Below are 23,758 nucleotides of genomic sequence, written 5' to 3'. Positions count from 1 at the left end.
AGACATAATCATCACAAAAATAAGTGCCCTGAGATTTTGTCGAGGTAGTCTGAATGCTGAAAGAATACCTCTTTATCATTCAAAGAGAGCTTGTGATCTTCTTTATTTGGACATTTTGATGAATGTTATTGTGTATCCTGCTGGCTAAAACACCTCTTCTGTTTTTAGTGGTGCATTGTTACATTAGGGAAATTGGTTTGTGAACATCCATTTAGAGAGGGAGATTTAGTCTTGGTTAGGGCCCATTTTGTTCATTAACACGGGTTTTCTCTCTGCAGCCTGTTTTATTGTGTTCAGTTTGTAAAGACAGAATTCTAGGATTTCCTACTGTATGTCTGTTGAAAGTGGGGCTCTGGAACTCACAGCTCTTTAAATACTGGCATAGTTTAACCATTGTATGGTGTTGTAATGTTGTTTTTGCATATTCTGTTGTTAATAAATATTTGTTTTGGGACAGATGATTATTTGATTATCTAGTTGTGTAGTGTGCTTTCTGTGTATAACGGCTGGAAATGTTATCACCACCTGGTTTGTTACAACGTAGATTTTAACAGATACTTTGCATCAGATACTAGCTCTGGCACAAGCAATATATAGAGAAACAGGAGAGAGTCTACCTTCTCTTGAGAGCACAGTAATGGGAATACCAGGGTCGCTCAGTTTGATGAAAGGACTCCCTTCATACTCCAGCCCCTTCCTGGCCAGGAGAATATTCTTTGTACACACATATCCATGGGTCAGCTTCTTGTCCTCCTGAATTTGGAATAATGAAAAAATGTATTAAAAATGTTATTGAAACCATGTTTAAATTAGGAGCAGCAGCATTCACTTGGAATAAATAGATAATAAATGGATTTTGTTTCGACATGCATTTCATTGACAGTCCGTTTCCATATTAAAAGTGACACTTTACTATGACTTCTGAAAACTTCAGGTCTCTCACAGCTGCCTTTTTTTTCTTCTTGAGGCCCAGTGCACAGAGGCACAAACCTTTATTTCCACTTCTGCTCAGAAAAGACATCTGCTAATTCATTCTGTCAGGAAACACTTAACTATTCAAACCCAGGTGACATGTGTCATTGAAGAAGTGAGACTCAGGCATGTATTAAAACAAAGAAAAGCAGAAGTATTACACTAGACTGTATCATGGCTTGAAAAAATAATGTGTTGTAAGAATAGTTTGTGAACAATGTCTTAAGAGTTTTTTTTTAAATTACCATATTGACTGGCGCTATGAAGAATGATGAAAAGATTGCAGTGTAAAATTTGGTTTGAGGAACGGTTTTTCCCATACCAGTTTGCAGTCACACTGTGCCTTACAGTATCTTACCAGGTAACTCAGAGCGCTGGCTAGCTGCTTAGCAACTTGAAATTTCCAAACTGGCGTCAAATGACTGCGCTCCTTACGCATGAAAACATCCAGAGGGCCGGACTCGACAAATTCCTCCACCATAATATCTAAAACAAGGGAACAAGAATATGGGTTTTTATGAACTACTGATTTTAAGGTGCTACGTATAACTACAGTATACACCAGTTCCACCATTAAAAGCACAGAGAGGACATTGACTGGTTTGGGTCTGGGGCATGTCATCAGTCTATTAGTTATCAATGTTGTCGGTAACCACTTCTCTTTTCTGGTACTCACTCTGCTGTAATGCACTGCAGAGCTCGCAGTGTTGTTGGTAAAAGTACTGTCAGTAACTGCTCCTCCAGTCACTGCAAATTGGCCTATATGACACTATGGGGCTTGCTGTGACAAATGATAAACAGTTCAGATATGTATTTCCAGAGTCTGGTCACAGATCTTCACACTCCCAGGGCAGTCTAGAGCTAGTGGCAGTTCATTAATGGCAGGCCAATTAATTAGCGGAATTAAATTTAAAATGGAAGTCTATAAAATAAATTCCAAGTTCTATATAAAAAAGGAACAAAATTCTGTAAACAAAATAAAACACTACAGCAGCATAAAAATGTGGAACTGCTTCAGTCTGTGAAAGCAAGATAACACTAAAGAGCAGATAACATTTCTCTCTGTGAAAAAGTTGCCCTTACTTTTAACTGCTTTAACTTTACCATCACTGTTTCAGGAGTTGCACTCAATGTCGGGCATATACTATATATAATCTGCATAATAAAAGACGTCCATTTGGTTTGGCAATTAATTTTAAAAATCCTAGCTAAGTTTGATTTGCTTCTCAATACCAAATGCACTTACTTTCCATGTCTCTCACACAGACTCCGTGCAGAAGGGCAATGTGTTTGTGGGAGACTTGGCGCATCATGCTGGCTGTCTCAAAGAAGGCCTGCAAAAGGATAAATGTGATGAGAGTTGAGCATACAAACGTCCAGACGTTAGGTGGACTAAAGCACAAAGCACACTGAGAGAGGTTCTTACCATTGAGATGTCTCTGTGCCTAGAGCCCAGTACCTTCAGAACCACCTTCACCTCGTTCACAGCGTACAAACCATCCTCATCATCCTCACTCTTCACTTTCAGGATACCCACATAAATGTTTGTCCTTGTTCCTAGGCCCAGATGATCTCCCTATTAAAAGGGGGCACATCAAGAAATTAATATGCTTATTGTTTTTAAAATATCACATATTCTTGTCTGAGATGGACTGGTGCTCATGTTATACCCTCCGTTGTGACCGTTGCTTGCTGTGACTCCCCCACGACACTGGATTAGCAGAAGCGTTTAGAAAATGGATGGATGGTTAGAAAATAGATGTATTGATTTATTCTGGTATATGTTGCAAAAAAGAGGCTTTTGCACTCTTTGTTATCTTTAACATACAGAGTACTGCAAAGCAATGCATCTAGTCTTTTCTTTACATAAATGTACAGAATTGGACAGTAATGTGTTTAAATCACCAAATCCTGACCTCTGTTATTGTAAACGTTCAGAGAATTTGTGTATTTTGAAGGATAAATTGTCCGGTGCAATAACTGAAACAATATTATTTATTTCATTACTTGGCTCAGTTTTTTTCCTGTGGGCAAACTGCATCTCATTTATTTTCAATGGAGCAGGCAATTTGCCCAGGCCAAATTTAAACACCTTTTGTGAAAAATCGTATTATGCTATGAATTATTTGTGAAGAGTTCGCTCTGTTCAAAGAATCACTGAAAGCAACTTCTGCAATAACATATCATGTGAAACAGATTCTAAAGAGCTATAAAGATGTCTGATTGAATTTACTCTTTAGTCTTAAAATAAGACCTCCAGTCTGAATGTACTGACATCTCAGTTCTTATTAGAAAGGGGCAGTGAGGCACCATTTGGATATACCTGTACAATCTCCTCCTTTAAGATCCTGTGGAAGCTCAGCTGGCTGTCTTGCAATGGACTCTGGGTTTCAGGGGCTGTGTTGTTTGTCACCACCAGCAGGTTTGAAATTTCTGAAACAGAGAGCACTATTGGATGCTACACAGGCTTTGGCAAGAATTACAGAGCTGAGAAGCACTCGTGTGATGAAATCTACTGCTTGACTTGTTCATGCAGTGTGTATCAGGATTGATCACTCCTTAACTGCGTGCATAAAGCATTATTATAAAGACATTTGAATAACAGTCTTATCAATAAATGTTAACAATGCTGATAAATTACCTATAACTGGTAGTTTTGTGTTGAAGATGCACCTTTCACTCAATTAAATAGCTCTTCTTTTTAAAGGCTTCACTGCGTAGGTGTACAAGGGACAATGTTGTGTGGGTTTAAGAGCTTGTGGTTTGTCATACTCATGTGGGTTTGCAGACTGGAAAACTTAAAAGTGTATCTGTGTCAAGTGCGAAGCATCAGTTGAGACTCAAGATATTGCAATTTTTTTTTCTTTGTGCCAGACATTCCTACAGCACTCACACACTTCCTGGTTAAGGGTATATCCTTACAAGCTTTATTTGCAAAATGGATACCATCTAAAATGGTAGAGAAAAATTCCACACATATTACAATTTCATTAATCTATCATATGTACACAAAACATTTCACAACTTTCAACTACCTCGGAAGTAAACAGAGTCACATTGCTCTCATCAGCCGGAAACCACATTTACTATTCTTTTCCTGTTTCACAGAGATACAGCGACATTTAAAAATGTAAACACTTCTGAAAAAGTGCAACATTTATCACAGGCATGTAGCTTTTCAGATTCGTGTACGTACGTTTGTGTTACACAAGAATGAAAATAAACATGCAACCAATGTGCAGTTGTCTAGCTGTTCAACTGCAAACATGAAAAAACGAACTGCCTGAAACAAATGTGAAGTCAGCTCTGAAGTCAACCACACAAACAATCTAAAGGTCAGCCAGAGACCTGGCGTTGCCAGCGGATATCCTTACTGAACACACTGCGTCCCACTGCCTCTCTTATTAGGAGGATTGGACATATTAACCCTCTCGCCACCTTTACCTTTGAAAAGGTTGTGACAGGGAAAAAACCTCAACGTCAGAGTGGTTAAAAACCCACCATCTGTGGGCTTTCAGAAAGAATATCAGATCAGACATCATGTTTGCTGTTCAATCCATATATTAATTATCTCAGTGATGAGTGTATATCTAATGCCATTGGCATCATCTACTGTGGCAGGAAATGCATAATCCATTTCATTATCTCCTACAGTTTTGAAAGGGCACCATGACATGAAAGGACACTAAAAAAAAATGCTGCTCTACAGTAAATGGTACTTTTGTATGTATAAGGGGTACACTATATTTTGTACTCTAAAAACTGAGCTTAAAAAGAAAATGATAAAAAATGCCATCGTGCATACATGACAACAATGCAAAGACACCTATTAAGGAGACACTCTTCAAATAAGACACACCTGGACTAACTGAATAACCGTCACCCTGAAGGAATGAGATTCCACAGGAGGGACAGGTGCAATTACAAGAGGATCTGGAACTCCCATGACTTAACAGGAAGGTGTACTGTATAAGAGCAGCAAGGAGGAAATAGGCAGTAGGTCTGCATCTAGGCTCCAGCAGGGAATGAAGGAGAGTTGAGAGCTGTGAAGGGAGTCTAGACAGTATGGGTCCTGTGCAGGCGTGCAAGCAGATTTATTCATGAAGTCAGATAACTGTGTCTCTGGCCAAACAGGATCAGTCAGTATAGATAGGAATGAAGAGAGAATGAGGTTTTTAAAAAACATGAATCTGACAAGACAGATGGAGAAGAGTTGAGATCAAAGTGCAAAGTGTGTAGTGAGGATAATGACTGATTAGTGCAGGATGATTTTTGAAATGTAGATGCAGAGAGGTTTGGCAGCACAAAGTCAATCGGGTAGAATACACTAGTGAACCCCTTAGGAAAGGGGTTTTAGTACATATTAAGCCAAGTTCAAGGCACCAGTATCTCTTTGTGTAAATGTGACAACTGAGTGGAATTTGCAAATTAGGTAATTGAGAGGAATTCTCCTGTACTAGTCGATTTAAGAGTGTCTGATAATTGAAGAGCTGGGCAGTCTTCAATTCAGCCCCCCTACAGCACAGCATACCTCGTGGCTGAGGAGGACAGCACTTCCTAAGCTGAAAGCTGACATTGTCGGTGCGCAGATACTGTCCAGAGAGATGCTCCAACAGCTCTTTCAGAGAGGACCGGAAAGTGTCGGTGCCACACAGTTTGTACCCGTGGCTCCCCATCTCAATCTGGAAGTTCTTATACTGGCGGATAGGTCTCATATCACAGCTGTCCGACTTTGGAGAGGGGAAAAGAAAAGAGAGAGCAAGAGCTGAGTTAAGACTGTCACGGAAACAGCCACATTTTCTGATCATCATTACATAAGCAGAGATAATATAATCTACAAGTGAACACTGGATGTTAGTGGCTATTGTTTCGAGAATCTTAATCTGATTCAAAAAAGGCCAGGGCTTCCATTATACAGCATTTTATGGCTGCTTTTTAATAGAGAAGAATAGGAGATGTTTGATGAAAAATGGACAACTGGTAAACAAAATGATTAAAATGATTAAAAATGATTAAACTTGAAATATGGCACAAAAACCCATCCAAGCACAATGTTCTGGAAAAGACAGAGCTCGTTCTCAAGCTGCACAAGGGGACAGAGGTACCTCAATGCAGGCCACAGTCATGAGGATGCTGTTGTAGTCAGTGCAGCTCCAGCGCAGAACATACATCCCTTCCTCATTCCCCTCCTGCCTCAGTTTGTGAATGGCATACTCAGTACTGAAAGGAGAGTCAAAATCTCAATGCTCTTCCATCTGGCAAATGGGACTAATGTATACAGTACATGCTAGCTTATGTTAACACACAGAATACACACAGAGTTACAGAAGGAATAACAGTTAGTATAGGAACAAGTAATAGGTTTATTCCATGCTGAAAAGAGAAGAAAGAAAACACAATGTTTCGGCCGTGGACCCTTCTTAGGCTCCAGGGCCGAAACATTGTGTTTTCTTTCTTCTCTTTTCAGCATGGAATAAACCTATTACTTGTTCCTTTGCAGCCTACGCATGGTGACGCAGCTACCCACCTCAATTATATCAGTTAGCATGACTACAATACATCAGTCAATTACAATTTCTTATTTGCAACGGTTGCCACGTGACTGTGGTTTAAGCTAATGAGATTTAATCTCATACCATAATGATTGCATTGTTTTCATTGCAAAGAGTTTCTCTGCATCTTTTACTTGCTGAGTATTGTGTTGTTGGACATAAACAATCATCAAAACACCATTTTCCTGTGATGTCACTTTTGACCTCATTGAAACTTTGGTCCTCACCAGTTACACGGTAAGGACAAAAGGGAAATGTAGGAATTTATAAGCCCTACTATCACTAAAACAAGATATGGGCAAAAACAACTTGTCAAATACTCCAGTCACTCTGGAAGTTAAATATCCTAGTAAAAAAATTACTATAATGATAATTTATCATGAACACTGTGAAAAATCACTTTGTGTTGTTGGTGATAAATGTGATCTAAAACTTGGGCATGTAAAAAATACTACCAAATGAGGAACTTCTAGTACAGAAAAAAGAAATCTGCATTTGCAATAAAAGAAGGAATTTATCAATAAAAAGCAAAGCACATTTTAAAGGGATGCAAAATGTGTGTGGCTTGACTATAATACAAAATATTCACACAGGGTAAACCCCACCAGGACATGGGCATTTAACTACTGCTTAATCAAGATTATTTCTTAATCCTCCATCTAAAGATAAAAGACTCTTTTTGATAGACAAACAAATTTCGGAATGCAACAAAAAGACAAGATCTTTTATTTTCTTTGCTTTCCCAAAAACGAAAAATATACTGTACACACGACCCTTGACTTTACTACTTCATCTCTGCACAATAAAACTGTTAATGTATCGCAGTTTAAAACAACACTCGGTGTAACAGAAGGATCGTATTGGATTGTATCGAAGCCATATCACCCTGCAACTCAGAACTGGCAACCCACTGAAGCTAAGCAGGTGAGAACCTTGTCAGTACCTGGATGGGAGACCTCCTGGGAAAAACTAAGTTTGCTGCTGGAAGAGGTGTTAGTGGGGCCAGCAGGGGGTGCTCACCCTGCAGTCTATGTGGGTTCTAATGCCCCAGTATAGCGACGGGGACACTATGCTGTAAACAGGCGCCGTCCTTCGGATGAGACGTAAAACCGAGGTCCTGACTCTCTGTGATCATTAAAAATCCCAGGTCGTTTCTCAAAAAGAGTAGGGGTGTAACTCCGGTGTCCTGGCCAAATTTCCCATTGGCCCTAACCCTATCCCTAATAATCCCCATCTATGAATTGGCTTCGTTACTCTGCTCTCCTCCCCACTAATAGCTGGTGTGTGGTAAGCGTTCTGGCACATTATGGCTGCTGTCGCATTGTCCAGGTGGATGCTGCACATTGGTGGTGGTGGAGGGGAGTCCCCATTACCTGTAAAGCGCTTTGGGTGGAGTGCGCTATATAAGTGTAATTAATTATTATAAGGCTATAGACAAGGCAACTGACCAGATGGGGCCGTGACAACCATTCTGAAGATTCTGCACCACCGTTGGGGGTGCAACATCTGTGCACAGATAGTGATGGGCATCCACAGTTAGCCTGAAATATCCGTCAATCAGGGCAGTAAAGGACAAGGCCTCATCATGGAATGCCAACTGAAGTTCCTGCCAGGGTGAGAAAATTACCAGTGTTAAAACAATGAGTGAGGCACATGTGCATATACATGTACAGTATATAGGCAGATGGCATGACAGTATAGAGACTGACTGTCTTGTGTCCTTCAGCTCAACATTCCTGCAAACAATAACATCTCCTTCTGAACTTTCCCCTCTCATTGGACAATGACCGCGTCACATTTGCAGACAGTACAGAAAGGCTAGCACTCAGCAAAACATTCTAGCAACATAAGCACACGGAAAGCTTAGACTGCGAGTTGCTGAACATTCTTGCTGATAAGGAGAAATCATTTGCAAGTTCTAACAGCATGGTTTGATATCTCTCACGCAGAGAACAACAGCCTACTGTGTGGATGCTATCTACTGAACTTATCACTTCAAATTTATTTTTGTAGATCTTTTCTTTAGGGTTCTGTTACAATTCTGCAAAGATCAATTGACAATGGCACCGTTTTGTTTTGCTCAGTGCTTTTCTACATTGTGCATCTTAAAATAACTAACTTTTTAGGATTTTGCTACTCTATAAACAGTAAAGAAAATCCAGGTTCCTTTAAAAATATGTACAGATTATGATGCAATGCACTCCATTTTGTACTGCAGTAATTCACGATTAACAATTGAAGGAGAACAAAAAATGTTATGTACTATCCTCGCCATTACTAGATTCACTACAGCACAATTAGAGTTTTGCATGAGAAGTTTGAATTACAGGGCATAGCAAAAAACTCGGGTGCATTTTCAGAGTACATTTCTTGCAGAATAGGTCAAAAAGAACTGAAAATGTCCTTGGGTGCCTTATTCTAAAATACAAAAGTTCTGGTTTATCACTGCAGAGTTTCACATCTACTATTTTCAAAGCTCACAGTTCTATTTTTTTCTGAAAGGGAAGAAGTAAATCATGAGGTCTGAATTCACATGGACTTAAGTAACAGTTTTTATGCTAAGCAGAAGTGGTTTATACAAATCAAGAAAAGTGCCATTTTCATAAGGGCAAATTCCCACTTAACATAGGACATACAGTACTTTATTGTGCTCTCCAGATTTATTCGTACTTACTTGAAAAAGAAATAAAAAAATGCCATAAACAGAACGGATAATGCGTCTTGCTTAAGAAAATTCAAAATATCGTCATACTTTCACTTGCACAGAGCAAAGTCATTTTTGACTTTGAATGATTTAAGTCAAGAACGCACAAGGGTCACATTTATTCAAGTATGCATTTTGTAAATCCTCCTCTAGCAGAGATTACAGAGAAGAGGCCTGCTGTTTGAGGTTCTGGCACTTATTCCTTGCAGATGTGCCATGAACCCCACAACGTAAGCAACTGCAGATTGTCGTTTTTGACACTTCAGATTCTGAAGATGCCAAGTTGTGTGGGAGATCTCCAACTGTTGCCTCTGGATTTACAATTGCCACTTGTCCCACAACCAAAGGTGGCAAGATAGAATGACGTTCTCTCCCTGGAAGGGCTGCCTTATCTCCCATCTGTATAATTAAGTTATTTCTACTGATGACTTTGTTCATCTTTCCTGTACAGCTATTTTGATTTTAACTTGCCAAAGCGTTTTGATCTTTTTGGGATTTCGGATTTCTGTTTGATGGATATATCATCCCTCTATTTTCTAACCAGTTCTTCTAATTCGGGGTTGCGGGGAAGCTGGAGACTGGGTACACCCTGGAATGGTCACCAGCCAATGGCAGGTCACCCTCTCAGACATACACACTTGCACCTAGGGCCAGTTTCCCCAGAAGCCAATTAACCCACATACAGTACCAGTATGTTTTTTAGACTATAGGAGGAACCCCCCATGAACTCTGAATGAATGGTTATATACAGTGCCAGAAGCCTTAAAGTTTTCTATAATGGACACTACAGTGGAAAGTGGTAGATTCCCTGTTGTCTGAATTCTTTTATAGCCATTTCCCAACTGGCGGAGGTAAATGACCATTTGCCTGGAGCCTTCAGAAAGCTGTCTGTCTTTAAGCACAATGATGCATGTTACTGAATGTTTTCTGTGTCTGACCTCTTATTATACCCCCAGAAAACAGGAAACCTTCAGAGGCCTCCATAAGGTTCTGGAAGCTTCTACTGCATTTCCAAAGAACAGCGTTGTTATTTTAGACATGACTTTGTTGGTTTATATGTACAGTAAAGGAATACTTATAGGTGTAAATAAATGACAATTGTGATTTTTGGAATTCAGTGAATTATGACAAATGTTACTTTACTCTGCTATTACCATTCCAGTATAACGCTTTGTATACATTATTTAAACGTTACCCAATCCACAACTCTTTTTTTCTTACAGTTTTATGATGCTTTCTGTTCCTACAGTGTATTTCATTGTGTATTTGGTATAATATAACTCCGGATGCCATACAGTTGAATGTAAACTAAATTTACAAAGTCTCAAATGTGAATTTTTATATCCCTTCTGATATAAATTACATTTTAAACCATACCATCCTTTTGTTGTCCTGTGTGTAAATGGTGACTGTAGAATCCCTAAGGACGATGTGGGTGATGTTGTTGAATTCAGAGAAGAGTTTCCAGCCATCACTGAGATTGTCCTTCTTTCTCTCATTTTTCTTCTTACTTTCCGTCCGGATCTTTCTGGATTTATTTTTTTCTTTTTGAGTGAATACGATCTATTTCACACAGAAGACAAAGAGAAGGAAAAAACAGATGACCGTGTTAACGTGCCATGAAAAACAAAATCAAGTGTAGGTTAAGATAAGATAAGATCATTTTATTAGCAATATACAATTTCTTGCATTAAGAATGTGTCTTTTTTGCATACCCCAGCTTGCTCTCCCTGAGACACACAGGCACACAGACAGGGAGAGAGAGAAGATTGGGGTCAGCCATTGTACAGCACCCCTGGAGCAGTTGGGGTTAAAGGCCTTGTTCAGGAGCCCAACGGAGTAGGATTCCTCGGCTGACTGTGGGATTTGAACCAGCAACCTCCCAGCCATAGGCACAGATCATTAGCCACAGAGCCACTGCTCCGTCCCAGTTTGCAAGAGAAAACATTTTATCCTCAATCCCAGGGCCTTGTTTAAGCATTACTGTACGTACACAAGTTTCAAATATTTCCACAACGTCAGACAAAAATAACAAAATAAAATCTTACATTGATTGGTTTCTCCCTCAACATTATTCCCATTTTCCCAGACACCTGTATTTCATACAGTGGCTGCTCTTTGTTGTACGGCAGGCAGCTCTCGTTTTCCACACAGATCTGTAGCATGGAAGTCTCAAAAATTTCTGTGCCAAAGTGCTTGGTGAGAGTTTCCAGAGTGGAAAGGTACTTCACTTTCAGATCATGCATGGTGACATTGCTGTCGGTGACAGTCTTGTTGTTGAACTCATTGAGAAAGCTCTTGAACACGTTGTTAATTCTGATGCGGGTCAAGAAGTTGCGTTGCTTGATGGCTTTGTTCAAAGTCTCTGGAATGTATTTCTTATAACTGCAACGGAGTCGAGGAATAAAAAATCGTAAAAAATCAGAATCAAAACTAACATTTCTAATTTGTACTCCTAAATCTAGAAACATGCAAAAGTCCTAAATATTCTGTAACCACTTATGGAAAATCACAACACTATAAAGATCAAATAACAAATAATTAAATTATAATAAACAAAATAAACAATGATGGAATTCTCCATTTTGATCCCTGTAGCAATGATAGCTCATGAATATCCTTTGTCAAAGAATGAATATGAATGCAAAATATTTCTGTATGTAATACATTGCCCCTATAGTGGATTTTTACTTTCTATGGAAATAATTGTATTATTTAATACGTATTAGTCTATCACAACTTAATGTACCTGCTCCCTATTATACTTTACTGACTATAATTGACTTGGACTGTGAAGACTTCAACCAGGGGCCGCGACAGTAGGTATTCTGTATATAATTCATACAGTAAATACCACAGGCTCCTTTAATTGTAATTGCTCTATATGCATCACAGATGTGAATTCTTAAATTTGTCAGCAATGACAATCCCCTTAAATCCTTGTGGATTAATTTAAGGTCATTATCGTGTAAGGGGAGATAGAATAAAGAGGACTATGAGAAAAAGAAGACCCGAGGACAACAGCACAAGAGAGGACAGTAATTTTATGTCTAGACTGCCTGAGCCCTTACTTCACCCTCACGGAAAAACTTATGTAGCAACTAGTCAGGATGGGCAAGATGCTGTATCATTATTTTGGTATTATTTCCTGCGACATTCTTATCTGAGCTCTTTGAACATTTAATAAAGGCTGAGAAAACCTAAAGGGCTGTTTTGTTGCAAGACTTTCCTTGATTTGTTTCGTGTAAAACAAACAAGCCTAATTATTTCACGATCCAGCCCATCCCGTTAAGCGGCGAGAAGTTCTTACCTGGTTTCTCCCGCGCTCCCTGCCATGCTCTTTCTCATGGTATGATGTGTAATGGCAAGCACGGCCATCCCCAGACACTCGTTCTCGATGTCATGGGTTTCGTTCTCATTCTGAGGGCTCCGGACAGGAGCCAGACCCTTGAGGAAGTCATACTGGCCCTGAGAGTGAGAACAAAAAATCAGACACCGGCAAAACCAGGGAATAAAATCGGTCGGTGCGTTATTCCCTAAGCCACGTTCAGGGCTGTTTTAGTGTCCCATTAGCAGCCATTCCCGATGGGAAAATTCAGATTGAAAAGCATGTCCAAGCAGTCAAACTCTCGCCTTTGTGGAATTACCCTGAGCCGTGAAAGAACAATCCAACTGAAAGGGACTCCCCAGGAGGCCAGGAAACAGAATCTTAGCCACGAATGGACGAACAATCGCACAAGAAAACCTATTCTTGCCATGCTTTTTACAAAGGGGAACACTTCCCCCTTTGTGGCTTTTGTTTAAAGGTAGTTCCTGTGCACGTTCTTATTTTACCTGTGCGAACAAGTACTCCAAGGAAGCTGCGTCGAGGAGAGGTGTGCCTTCGGGGACTTTCTTCGGGCCGTATTCGGTTTTCTGCTTGTGCAGAGAGTGTCTCCAGACCAGCGATTCATTCTCATTAGTCCCATGCCAATTGGAAAAGTAGAACCTGCAGTAAGGGCAATCACTTTCAGCCTCTATACACACTACAACTCCGATCAGACTTTACATTTTTATTTGCAGATGTGGCTGACATTTTCCATCCAAAAAAATCAGTTGGTTGACTGATGTTTTACTTTTTCTGTAGCTGGCTAATAGTCTAATGCCATTATACAGCCTGTGCTTTTTTTTTACTGGAGTTTCACGTTCAATTTCATATTCTGTCCTTTTAAGGGTTATCCTCAGTTAATCTGAACGACTGCAGTGTCAACAGCTTGGAGCCTGATCTTGTCGATTCTCACAAGGTAACACCAGGTCTGTTCCATCCTACTACTCTCAATCTCAGTACTGGGATGGGAAACCTCTAAGGAACAATAGGTTGCTGCTGTTAGTAGACCAGTAGGTGGTGCTCTTCCCTCTGTAGCTGAATATGGAAACCAGTATGGTGGCTGGAGACAGTGTAATATACAACCTGCCATCCTTCAGATGAGACATTAAACTGTTTGACATTAGATCCTGTCTACTTAGTCATTTAAGACCCTGTCACTTAAGAGTAGCAGTGTTTATCCCGGTTTCCTGACTAAGTTCTATTCTTATTCTCTATTCGTATTCCCTTGTTTCCTCAACTAATTCAACTCATGAGGCATTTTCTCACTTATTCAGTATGTGATAAGTATGTCTGGCACATAATGGCTTACATGCATCTCCCAGGTGGGTCCTGCACATGAATTGCACCCCCTCCTACTGTATGTTTAAAGTGCTCAACAAAAGCAGGTGATTGTTATGATAAATCAAAAACACTGCTTCGCCTTTTGAGGGTAAACTACAATAACTAGAAATCTGTACTTGAGAGCAGCTGCTTTCACCAGTAAGTCACAGCAAAGAGCATGAAAGAAATATATTCCAGCTCAAACAAAAACTATTCATTTAGTATACGTATGAGTGTTTGTATTTCAGAATAAATTCTATTGTGACCAGATAAGGATAAAAAAGAATAGAAAGTGTTATTTTAGGTTTTCCACAGAATAAGGGAATTCCCTGCTAACTGTGTGCTTAGGGGACTGCGTCTACAGATTGTGTAATTCTACGTTTTCTTTTCTTCATGCATTTATGGAGCTACAGGCACGGCTCTACCTGTTTTACAATATTGACTCATTGTGCCTTTTTGTAACATGACTCCGAGAATTGTTTCTGGGTGGTGCTCACCACAAACAGTCCTCTACAGAATGAAACCTGACTGTTTCGGGGTTGAATTCTCAGATGCTTAAAGTCTGTGAGAACTGCCTTTGCAGTTAGTGCATTACTGCTGTCCTTGTCTATAAAGCCTTCGCTGAACTTAACCTGACTTTTCTTTTTCGTTGAGCACTGCTGCCACAGCAGAGAATCGCTGTAAACAGGAAGTTCCGAATTCAAGAAAAGGTTTTGCTTCGCCACAACACAGAATAAACTGGTGAAGGTTAACCATGACCTGTTTGTTGACACAACAGGCACATGCAAACAAAGGTGTCGAATACAAACCGTAAAACACCAGAGTCGGGAAGAAGTGAGTGAACAAAACATCATACGCAAGTATCATACGCAACTGCAAAATCACCACCGCAAACATAAATTTCGCAACAGTTTTCTTACAAAAAATGTATGTACTTTTGGAGCACATAAGCAGCATACATATTTAGACATGTATTTTCACATTTCCTTTTGGATATTTAAGGATTGCTCTCTTGGTAATGACCTAGAAACCAGGATGCTGTATCCAGCCACTGGCCTTGCCACAGTGCTCTGCCACAGTGATTTGCACCTGATAATAAACTGGAGTCTCCACAACACCCCACTGTGGACAACTGTGTGCTAACATTGTGACAATCACTAACTACAGCTGGAGAGTCAAGATGAGACTCTTCCCTTGAAGCACAGCCTAACCAGTGCCTCCACTACGGTGATATTTTCTTACGTCAAGGGACAAAACCATAATGCACATAATGGACAACTGCGAGAAAGAAGAACTATAACGATCAAGATAAAAAAAAGTACACTCAAGATCATTTTCAACTTCTGTGAACTCATTTCAGTATTGTGTTGAATACAAGGCCGATTAACTTCCCCCATTCCTGATAAGGCGTTTTTTCCCCAAATACCTATTTAACGTTTAGACTCACCTCATCCGATAATGTAACTTTATTGCTGTGCCCTCGTCAATTGTGAAGGTGTGATTTGGTGGGTACCAAATGTTTCTGCTTTCATCATAGAGGGCAAAGAGGTTATAACACAGTGGAGAAATGCCTGTTGAAGGAAGCAAGTTGGTTTTTTTAAACACCCCAAAAATACTTTAATTTCAACAAGGTGTCTTTCACATTGCTTTACTCACTCACAATCCTGAAAATCTGTTGATGAAAAAGAGGTCAAATGTTGTAGGTTTTTGTTTTAAGACAGTCTACTTGCATATTGGTTGCCTGCTTAAACTGTATTTCTGCATATACAGTACTTCTGCAAATCTCACTTCTCTCTCTCCATATTGAAAGTCACTCAGGTTCTAAAAATAAGGAATCTTCAATCCAGACATGAACCTAGCAGCCTTCACAAGGAAATTCATTGCATTTTGGCTTTCTTGTCCATGCTACAAAGAAAATGGGCCACTGTCTCAAAAAGCCCCTCATAAGATTCAACCACACAGAAAATAAACAGAACTAGATCACAGAGTCAGCACTTCCAGTAGTACCATGTTCAATCAATTCATTTCTATGATTTAATTTGAATGTCAAGAGAGACAAAATATTTCCAAAGCATAGCTGCTTCCTCATTTCTGAAGCAGGACTAATTAAATGGTCAGAGGATCTCCAGTTAGATGTTGCCTATGCTGAAAATGTTGTTAATGTTGCATGTGGCTTTTTATAGTAAACTGTATGCAATGCTTGGACCCACTTAAATTTGTAACTCACAGCTGAGAAAGAGTATGAAAAGTCATTCAAACAAATGCTACAAACGCCCCCTGTCATGAAAGTTAAAAGTGTAGTGTGAAGGTTTACAAGACAACAAATGTAAAACATCCTTACCACACTTTTTAGCTGCCTCTATACATAAATCTTCAACTAAATAACTTCCGCTCAGGTACTCCAGCTGATGACTGTCACACAGATAGAAATGGATCTCTAATCCTTTCATGGGGGTGGAAATGATGGCCTCAGTTTTTTTGGTCTTCCTCATTTTGCCACACAATTGCCTCCCCAGTTCCATCGCAGATATTCGTGACATCCAGACCCTGGAAAGGAACGACACATACAATAAATCAGCAGCCAGCAAGGGCTGATCGATACATTTATTGAACAGGGTATCTCCTCTGCACATCCCGGGTGGTTGGCCTGAAATCTAAGTTCATAAAATCGATCCTGAAAAAACTTGCCACTTCCTTGAAATCGTAGTACTATACTGAGTACTACATTTCTACAAATATGAATCTTACAGTAAAATGCCCATCTGATTACGCGATATGAGAGATGGATTCTTAAGTTTCATAGTAACACACACTTCAAGTATGCCAACTCAGCAATGACTAAAGCATCTTCCAGCCAGTTGCGGAAGAGAAAATTTTAGCTGAACAAACAGATCAAACCAGATACTGCTGTAGGAAATGAGCAGTTCCTTCCTTGCCAACCTAATAAAATTCAACAATATGAATTGTGCTCAACACTCAACCATGAACAAAGGCTCGGATTCAAGAAACAAAAAAAAAACTCATGCCTGATCCGTTTGCTTTTATTTTTACTTAGCTCTAATTAGATTTAAAAAGAAGCATAAATATGAGATCATAACGAACATTTTAAGCCTTCCTTTTTTACCATAATGTTGAATTGGTCAGAAATGTACATCTGTATAATGTATATATGTTATTGATATTGATATCTTGTCCCTAGGTTCATCCAAGAACTGAAGGCTTTGTAAATGTTTGGTGAGATAGGTTTGGCTTATCCTGCATGGTTAATGAGTAGTCTCCTGGCCACAGGACAAAGAGGCTTGGACCCCTCTCAACAGAAGTGAGCTAAGGGATCTCTTCAAGGTGCCGTGGAGTGGGTGGAGGAAGGAGACAAATGCAAAGGGAGTTGTTTATGTTTGATATATAAAGTTCCTTTTTGTTAATGATGGTGATTAGGTACAGTTGTGTGTGATTGACTTGTCCTTGTGATCCCTATTGAACTTCAGTTAATAACTTCCATTTCTTCTTAAAAACCAGATGACTTCAATTCCACATGTGCCTTTATGCCTTTATCTGTGCTTAGTTCTAATTAGACATAAAATGCCCCCACTGGCATGAGGTATCTCGAAAGAAAGTAGAACACAAATTGTCTAATCTATTACAGTGGAATTCAACATTGTTTAACATGATGAATTTAACTGGTCATATCAGCAACAAGGGAAATACATTTTACTAAACAGAGCTGCTATGAACAAAAAGGTTCTGTTCCAAAAACTGTAACCATGACAACCCCGGCATGGGAATCTGGTTGTATTCCACTCTTAAAGTGGAATTTCTTTAATCTCCTTGAAGAAACCGTATGTTACTTAGGTAACCAAACATAATAATGGAAGAGCACATGAAAAGAAACAGCTTGGATATTCTGTCCTTTCTGTTAAGTACAAATCTGCTAAAATCCAGTCCTATTCAAATCATTAGATTAGGGCTAATAAAGTGACCGACTGTAAGATCTCATATGCAAAGTTGACGGCTCAGGTCATTTGCCCTATCGGTGATGTGATGCATATGTGAGGTACAGGAACACAATTACAGTACCTGAGGGACAGAGGAAGATTTGAAAATATAGACAAGGAAATGGTACTGTAGTCAGAAGTCTAAATAACAGATTTGCAAATGATATTTTCATAGATGAGTCACTCTTCCAGCTCTTTAACCCCTCTATTTTATTAACATATTTTTTCATCTGTGGTTTACTATATCCAGTTTGAAAAGCTTCTGTCAAACCTTCGGTGAATACCTAAAGTGGGAAGTTTTCATGGTCACCCACAGGAAACGCAATCTTCTTATATCAGGCTACAGTTCAAAGGACAACATACACCTCTCTGGTGAGCACATTTCAGTTACAAGTGAAGAGACGCAAGGCTCCACTGCAGTGAAAAACCTCAAGGGTTAAACAGAAAGCCATCAAAGGCATGGGGTTAAAACAACGTAGAGTTTTGCAAGTCACAAAATTGAGCATTTGACGTAGTTGGTCTTGTTACAAAAGAAACAAAAATCATTAAAAAGGCCAAAATATATCTTTTATGTGAATATTCTATTTACAGCAATGCTACCCAACACAGAAGATGAGATTATCATTCAAGTGAGATCCAATAGATAGATAGATACTTTATTGATCCCGTGAGGGAAATTGCAGTGCAACAGCAGCTTAACACACACAACACAGCCACAGTGTAACGAATTATATACTAATAGTACAATACATACAATACAATACAAGAGTTACTCACAGTCCGGACACACAAGAGGAAACTAGAACAGAACAGTACACAGAAAATCGTATCACACGTATGAATATAAATATAGATGTAACCATAGATATAAATATAAATATAAATGTATTGCACAGGTCCCTGGCATATATTGCACAAAAGTGGTTGTAAACGGGAAAAAGAAAAAGAAAAAGAAAGAGAACAGATGTAGCAGTATATGTGTATATGCGTTTAGTCCAGAAACAGGTCACTGTCGCTGTTGCCTCTGCCAAGACGCAAGGTGGATGCGTTGTACAGTCTTATGGCAGACGGCAAGAATGACCTCCTGTAGCGCTCCCTGTCGCACCGTGGATGAATCAATATGAGATCATAAGGAAAATCTTAGTTTCCAACCTAAAAAACGATGACTTCATTTCCACGTGTGTTTCCGCATGACCACTGTGGCGCAAACCATTATGAGTATTTGTGTGCAAAACAAGATATGGTTTTTATAGGAGACTTTAGCTGTCCACACATAGACTGGGAAAAATCCTTAGGACCTATAGGAATGTCAACATCAGAAACACAAATGATAGACATGGTTAATGATTTCTTTCCCAGTTTGGCAGAGCACCTACAAGAGGAAATGGTTGTGTTGAGGTGAGTGAAGCATCAGGGAACTGTGATCATAATAAGGTGTGCTTTGAAGTATAGTTCCAAACTGTCCAAACTGAATCCAAATCAAAGCTTAACAGTATCAGGAAAGCATACTTTAAATAAACAACATCATATGGAACATTATTGCTGTTTAAACAGATTCTGATTGAAACACACATCACATTTATCCCTACATTGAGAAAAGCTCAAGCTAAATATCACAAATGCTTTAATAAATCTATTAGGAAAAATGTAAGGCACTTGAAATTAATAAAAAAATAATTCAAATACACCAGGAGCTAGTTCAAGAAAAGGATTCAAATTCATTACAATCAACATCTAAAAAAGGATATTGAAAAGACTAAAAGAGAGAGTCTGAATGGAATACTTCAATGAAGGCTAAAAAATCTAATAAAAAGTTAGTTCAGGTGGGAAGCTGCGTCAGCACGCGTAGGCTGCAAAGGAACAAGTAATAGGTTTATTCCATGCTGAAAAAAAGAAGAAAGAGAACACAACGTTTCGGCCGTGGAGCCTTCTTCAGGTGTGAGAAAGACAGGGCAGTAGGCAAAGGTAAAGTAATAAAAAGTTATTTCAGTAATTCAACAGCACAAGACTTGAATAGGCCCCGGCAAAATGTATCTGGTAAAATAATGGATCTTGATAAAGAAAAGGAAATGACAGTCAATGACTTCCTAATTGAGGTGTTCAACAAGGAAAATAAAATCAAAACATTTCCTAGGCAGTGTGAGGTCATACTGTAGTTCTTCACTTAATAGTATTAACATAGAAGAGGAAGACGCATCTAGGATAATAGCACTCAAGATTATTACCTTTAAATTTCCAGGGTTTGGTGATATCCTGCCAATTGTACTTAAGGAAACAAAATATTTATTAAGCCCTTTGATGCAATTCTTCAAGCAGTCACTCAAGAAAGGGGTAGTGACCATGGACTGGAGAACTGCTAATGCAATGCCCATCCTAACAAATGGCAACAGACCTGAACTAAGTACAGTAATTAGAGACCAGTAGGTCTGACTTCTATTATGTGTAAGAAGTCAGGGAGACAATTATTAGAACTAAAATAGAGGATAACTTAGGCTGTGTGGAAATAAGATCCTGGGGAATAGTTCAAATAGATTTAGACGAGGTACGTCTTACTTGTCTCTCTCACTATCTTCTTAGTTCTTTTAATAAACAACAACAGAAATGGACACAAAGCACACAATATGTATATTAAGATCTTGAGAAGATTTTAGCTAAGGTTCCTAATAAAAGATTCTCAAATTACAGGTGGAAGAAATTTGGAGAAAATGTATATGCTGGGACTGATTTGGATCATGGAGAAAAGCAGACTGTGATGTAATTAGAGGTAATTAGAGAAGTACCACAACTGGGACCAGTGCTAGGACCATATTGTCCCAATTAACATCAATGATCTGGATATTTTCTGGTACAGTTAGTAAAGCAGGTAGGTTTCCAGACAATATCAATTTATGATGATTAGCAAACGCTGTAGAGGCGGCAAACAGAATTCAGGGAGATTTAGATCAAATTCAACACTGGCAGATGATGTTCAAAAATATAAACTATACATATAAAATGTTGACACATCACGTAAATATTTTTTTTAAATGCTTGAATATACAGAAAACTAATAGCTCCTTTAGAATGTAGTGAACTGTTCTGTTCTGTCTTCACAAAATGTATGGTTACTTGCATTGTTAAGCACCTTGGGGCAACTTTGTTGTGAAAAAACGCTATATAAAAATAAATTGAATTGAACTGAATTTTTAAAGTTACTACAGTGTCAACTGTGAAACAAATCAGGAGGCACAAGTGGAATTTACTGGATGTGGACGTGGATTAAACCTTGAGAACTTCTTTACAAAGTGTCATGGGGGTATGGAACAAAGTACTCAGTCATGTTGTTGAAGCTGATACCCCTGGTTTCCTTCAAGAAATTTCTGGATGAGATACTCTGATCAATTAGCTACTTACAATCACACTGGCTAGATGGGCTGAATGCCTTCCTCTTGTTTCTAATATGTTCTTATATCAGTATTAATGCAACATGATTCCTAGACAAGTCATGTTTGTGGAAAATATTGGATCTATAGTAAACTGAAATGTACGCTGATAAAATCGTACTTCTTTTTCATTCAACTGACAAATATAAATGACCCTTGTTATGGAAGAATCCATAACTTCTGTATATACATTGCAATCTTATTTTAGAAAAAGAATGATCTAACAAGTAATATTATATAATCTAAACGCAAACTAATATGATAAATACAAAGTGATGACTGAAAATTAGTGGTTAAGTTTGTGGTTGGCTGAGATCTCAATGTACAAATTGTGCCAAATCAAAAATCAGTAAGTTAAAGGATGAATGGTTAAAGAATGTGTGTGTAAATTTAGTACAGGGGACCCCAGTCCTGGTCCTGGGGCGCCAGTGTGACTGCAGGTTTTCAAGATCTCTTTCAAGCACCAGCACCTGAAGGCCTGGCAGAAGCCGGTAAATTGATCTAATTGAGGTAATAATGAGCTGATTCAGGTAATTACAAAATGGGTTGGAATTATAATCCACAGAGTTACCAGTATTCCAAGACCAGTATTGCCTTCCTCATAAGGAGATCAGTGGTACAGTGAAGTAACCCCAATTAATACAGTACAATTTCTATACATCAACTGGTTTTCAGTACAAAAGCATGCTTTACTTTGAACTGCTAGCACTTTGAGAATATTTTAATCTGGACTGAAAACCTGTAGACACACAATGAAATTTGCCAAGTTTAGATCAATTGGTTCTGCAATTCTCGAGAAGAAGATTTTCACATTTAAATCAGGCAATATATACAGTAGGCAGATACAAGAAGCACATCTCTGCATTTTTATCAGTGAATAGAAAGAAGAAATAAAGAACATTTCTTACAGTCACTGCATGCCTCTATATTTGGACCCCTGAAAAACAGAAATCTTTACTATTAGGTTAGGCCTTCAGAATTGGGAGCCTAATATTTATGCAAATTACAAGACAACACGTAATACGTAAGACGTAAAATTTTACTTAACACGTAAAATGGTCTCTTATTTAGAGTGATATGATGAGATTTAAAGTTCTAAGTTAAGCTTAAAACAAAAACTCTCTTCAATTTTGCATTTTTGTAGCTCTTGGCTCAAGTTAATAGCTCAATTCACTGCTTATTGACCCGAGATGAACTAAGAAATAGTGGTGTCTCAGCATTTGTTACATTCCATTTTGGGTCTTTCAAATTTAAGTGTTGTAAGTTTAGCAGTCGCCGCCTGACCGATGCCTAAAAACTAATAAAGAGCATCCAACAGTGTTCTTACATTTTTTTCTAATGCGGATTGTTAAAGACTCAGTTCAGGCGGGTTTACATAATGGCTTCAAATCTTAGAGACACGTAGAGTGGAAGTTTGCGTTAAATGTCGCAATCAGGACTGACCTTTTCAAATGGCAAATTATTTGGTGTTGCTTCAGAATGTGGGTACTCCCTAGAACATATGATTCATCACAACAGACCAGGTGCCGAGTGGACATTGCATTGGACAGCAAAAAAACTGTTTTTAATGTATTGTGGTTTGTCATGTCATTCGCCAAACCGCTTTATACCAGACGGTGTCACAGGAAGCCGGAGCCTACCCGGCAAGCAACGAGCGCAAGGCAGGGTACACCCTGGATGGGGATGCCAGTCCATCGCAGTTTAATATGTTGTATATGGCAGAACTGATTATGTTTCCCACGAATTACTTGAACCTTAAACACAGAAGTGTTTCACTGCATATACTGTATAACTATGTGGTAACGTTACATAAGTTCTAATACTTGCCTGTCAGAACTTAAGCTTTAGATGAAACCATGTACTGTACCTCCTTTTATAAAAAAAATGTGGGAATGAGTTTTTCAAGTGATTGTTCAGACACACAATGTGTCATTCCTGGTTTAAAGGAATAGGTGTTAAATATTATGAACATACCCCACAATCCATGTTGAGAAAGTTTATTAGAGAATATATATATATGACTCAGAACTGCTGGTAAAGGTTATTTTTTGCATTTATTGTCACACAGTGGCTCATCAACACTGGGAAAAAGAAATGCAATCGATTAAAGATGTATTTCTCATAAACGAGTAACCTTCCATTATAAGTCATACTATGATCGTTTACTTGCTGTATTATTGGTCCCTCTGATACATTAAGTAAAATGCCTTTAATAAGCATTAAAAAACAGAAGGTACTGTGTGTACTATAGTGGTTTTGTCTTTTATAAACCACAAATAATAGGACACAGAGCATTAAGCTTTGACTTCCTTAAACTGCAGGAACTCACAGCTCAGAAAGTGCTGAACCTAAACGTATATGATGTCTACCTGATAAAAACAGTGCAAATTACACCAAAATGGGGTTGATCACTACAAAGTACTATACCA

At 38.7% G+C, this 23,758-nt stretch overlaps 1 protein-coding gene across 2 annotated transcripts in view; it reads right to left on the bottom strand.

Moving 5' to 3' along the window:
- jak1 (Janus kinase 1) overlaps window positions 1-23,758 on the bottom strand; it is a 40,528-nt gene that overhangs the window by 8,613 nt on the left and 8,157 nt on the right. For both annotated transcript variants that reach the window (XM_069194185.1, XM_069194186.1), the window contains exons 2-15: window positions 16,257-16,462; window positions 15,363-15,486; window positions 13,063-13,216; window positions 12,539-12,696; window positions 11,277-11,613; window positions 10,606-10,791; window positions 7,973-8,130; window positions 6,078-6,192; window positions 5,504-5,702; window positions 3,296-3,405; window positions 2,399-2,548; window positions 2,219-2,306; window positions 1,331-1,458; window positions 618-753 (exon numbers count right to left, since the gene is read on the bottom strand). In XM_069194185.1, coding sequence (XP_069050286.1) covers window positions 618-753; window positions 1,331-1,458; window positions 2,219-2,306; window positions 2,399-2,548; window positions 3,296-3,405; window positions 5,504-5,702; window positions 6,078-6,192; window positions 7,973-8,130; window positions 10,606-10,791; window positions 11,277-11,613; window positions 12,539-12,696; window positions 13,063-13,216; window positions 15,363-15,486; window positions 16,257-16,462 — 2,249 coding nt within the window. The remainder of the gene's footprint in view (window positions 1-617; window positions 754-1,330; window positions 1,459-2,218; window positions 2,307-2,398; window positions 2,549-3,295; window positions 3,406-5,503; window positions 5,703-6,077; window positions 6,193-7,972; window positions 8,131-10,605; window positions 10,792-11,276; window positions 11,614-12,538; window positions 12,697-13,062; window positions 13,217-15,362; window positions 15,487-16,256; window positions 16,463-23,758) is intronic.

The sequence above is a fragment of the Lepisosteus oculatus genome, chromosome 9 (genome assembly GCF_040954835.1).
Source record: "Lepisosteus oculatus isolate fLepOcu1 chromosome 9, fLepOcu1.hap2, whole genome shotgun sequence".
Classification (NCBI taxonomy): Eukaryota; Metazoa; Chordata; class Actinopteri; order Semionotiformes; family Lepisosteidae; genus Lepisosteus; species Lepisosteus oculatus.
The sequence above is the reverse complement of the archived record's forward strand: the minus strand, read 5'-3'. Positions and strand labels throughout refer to the sequence as shown.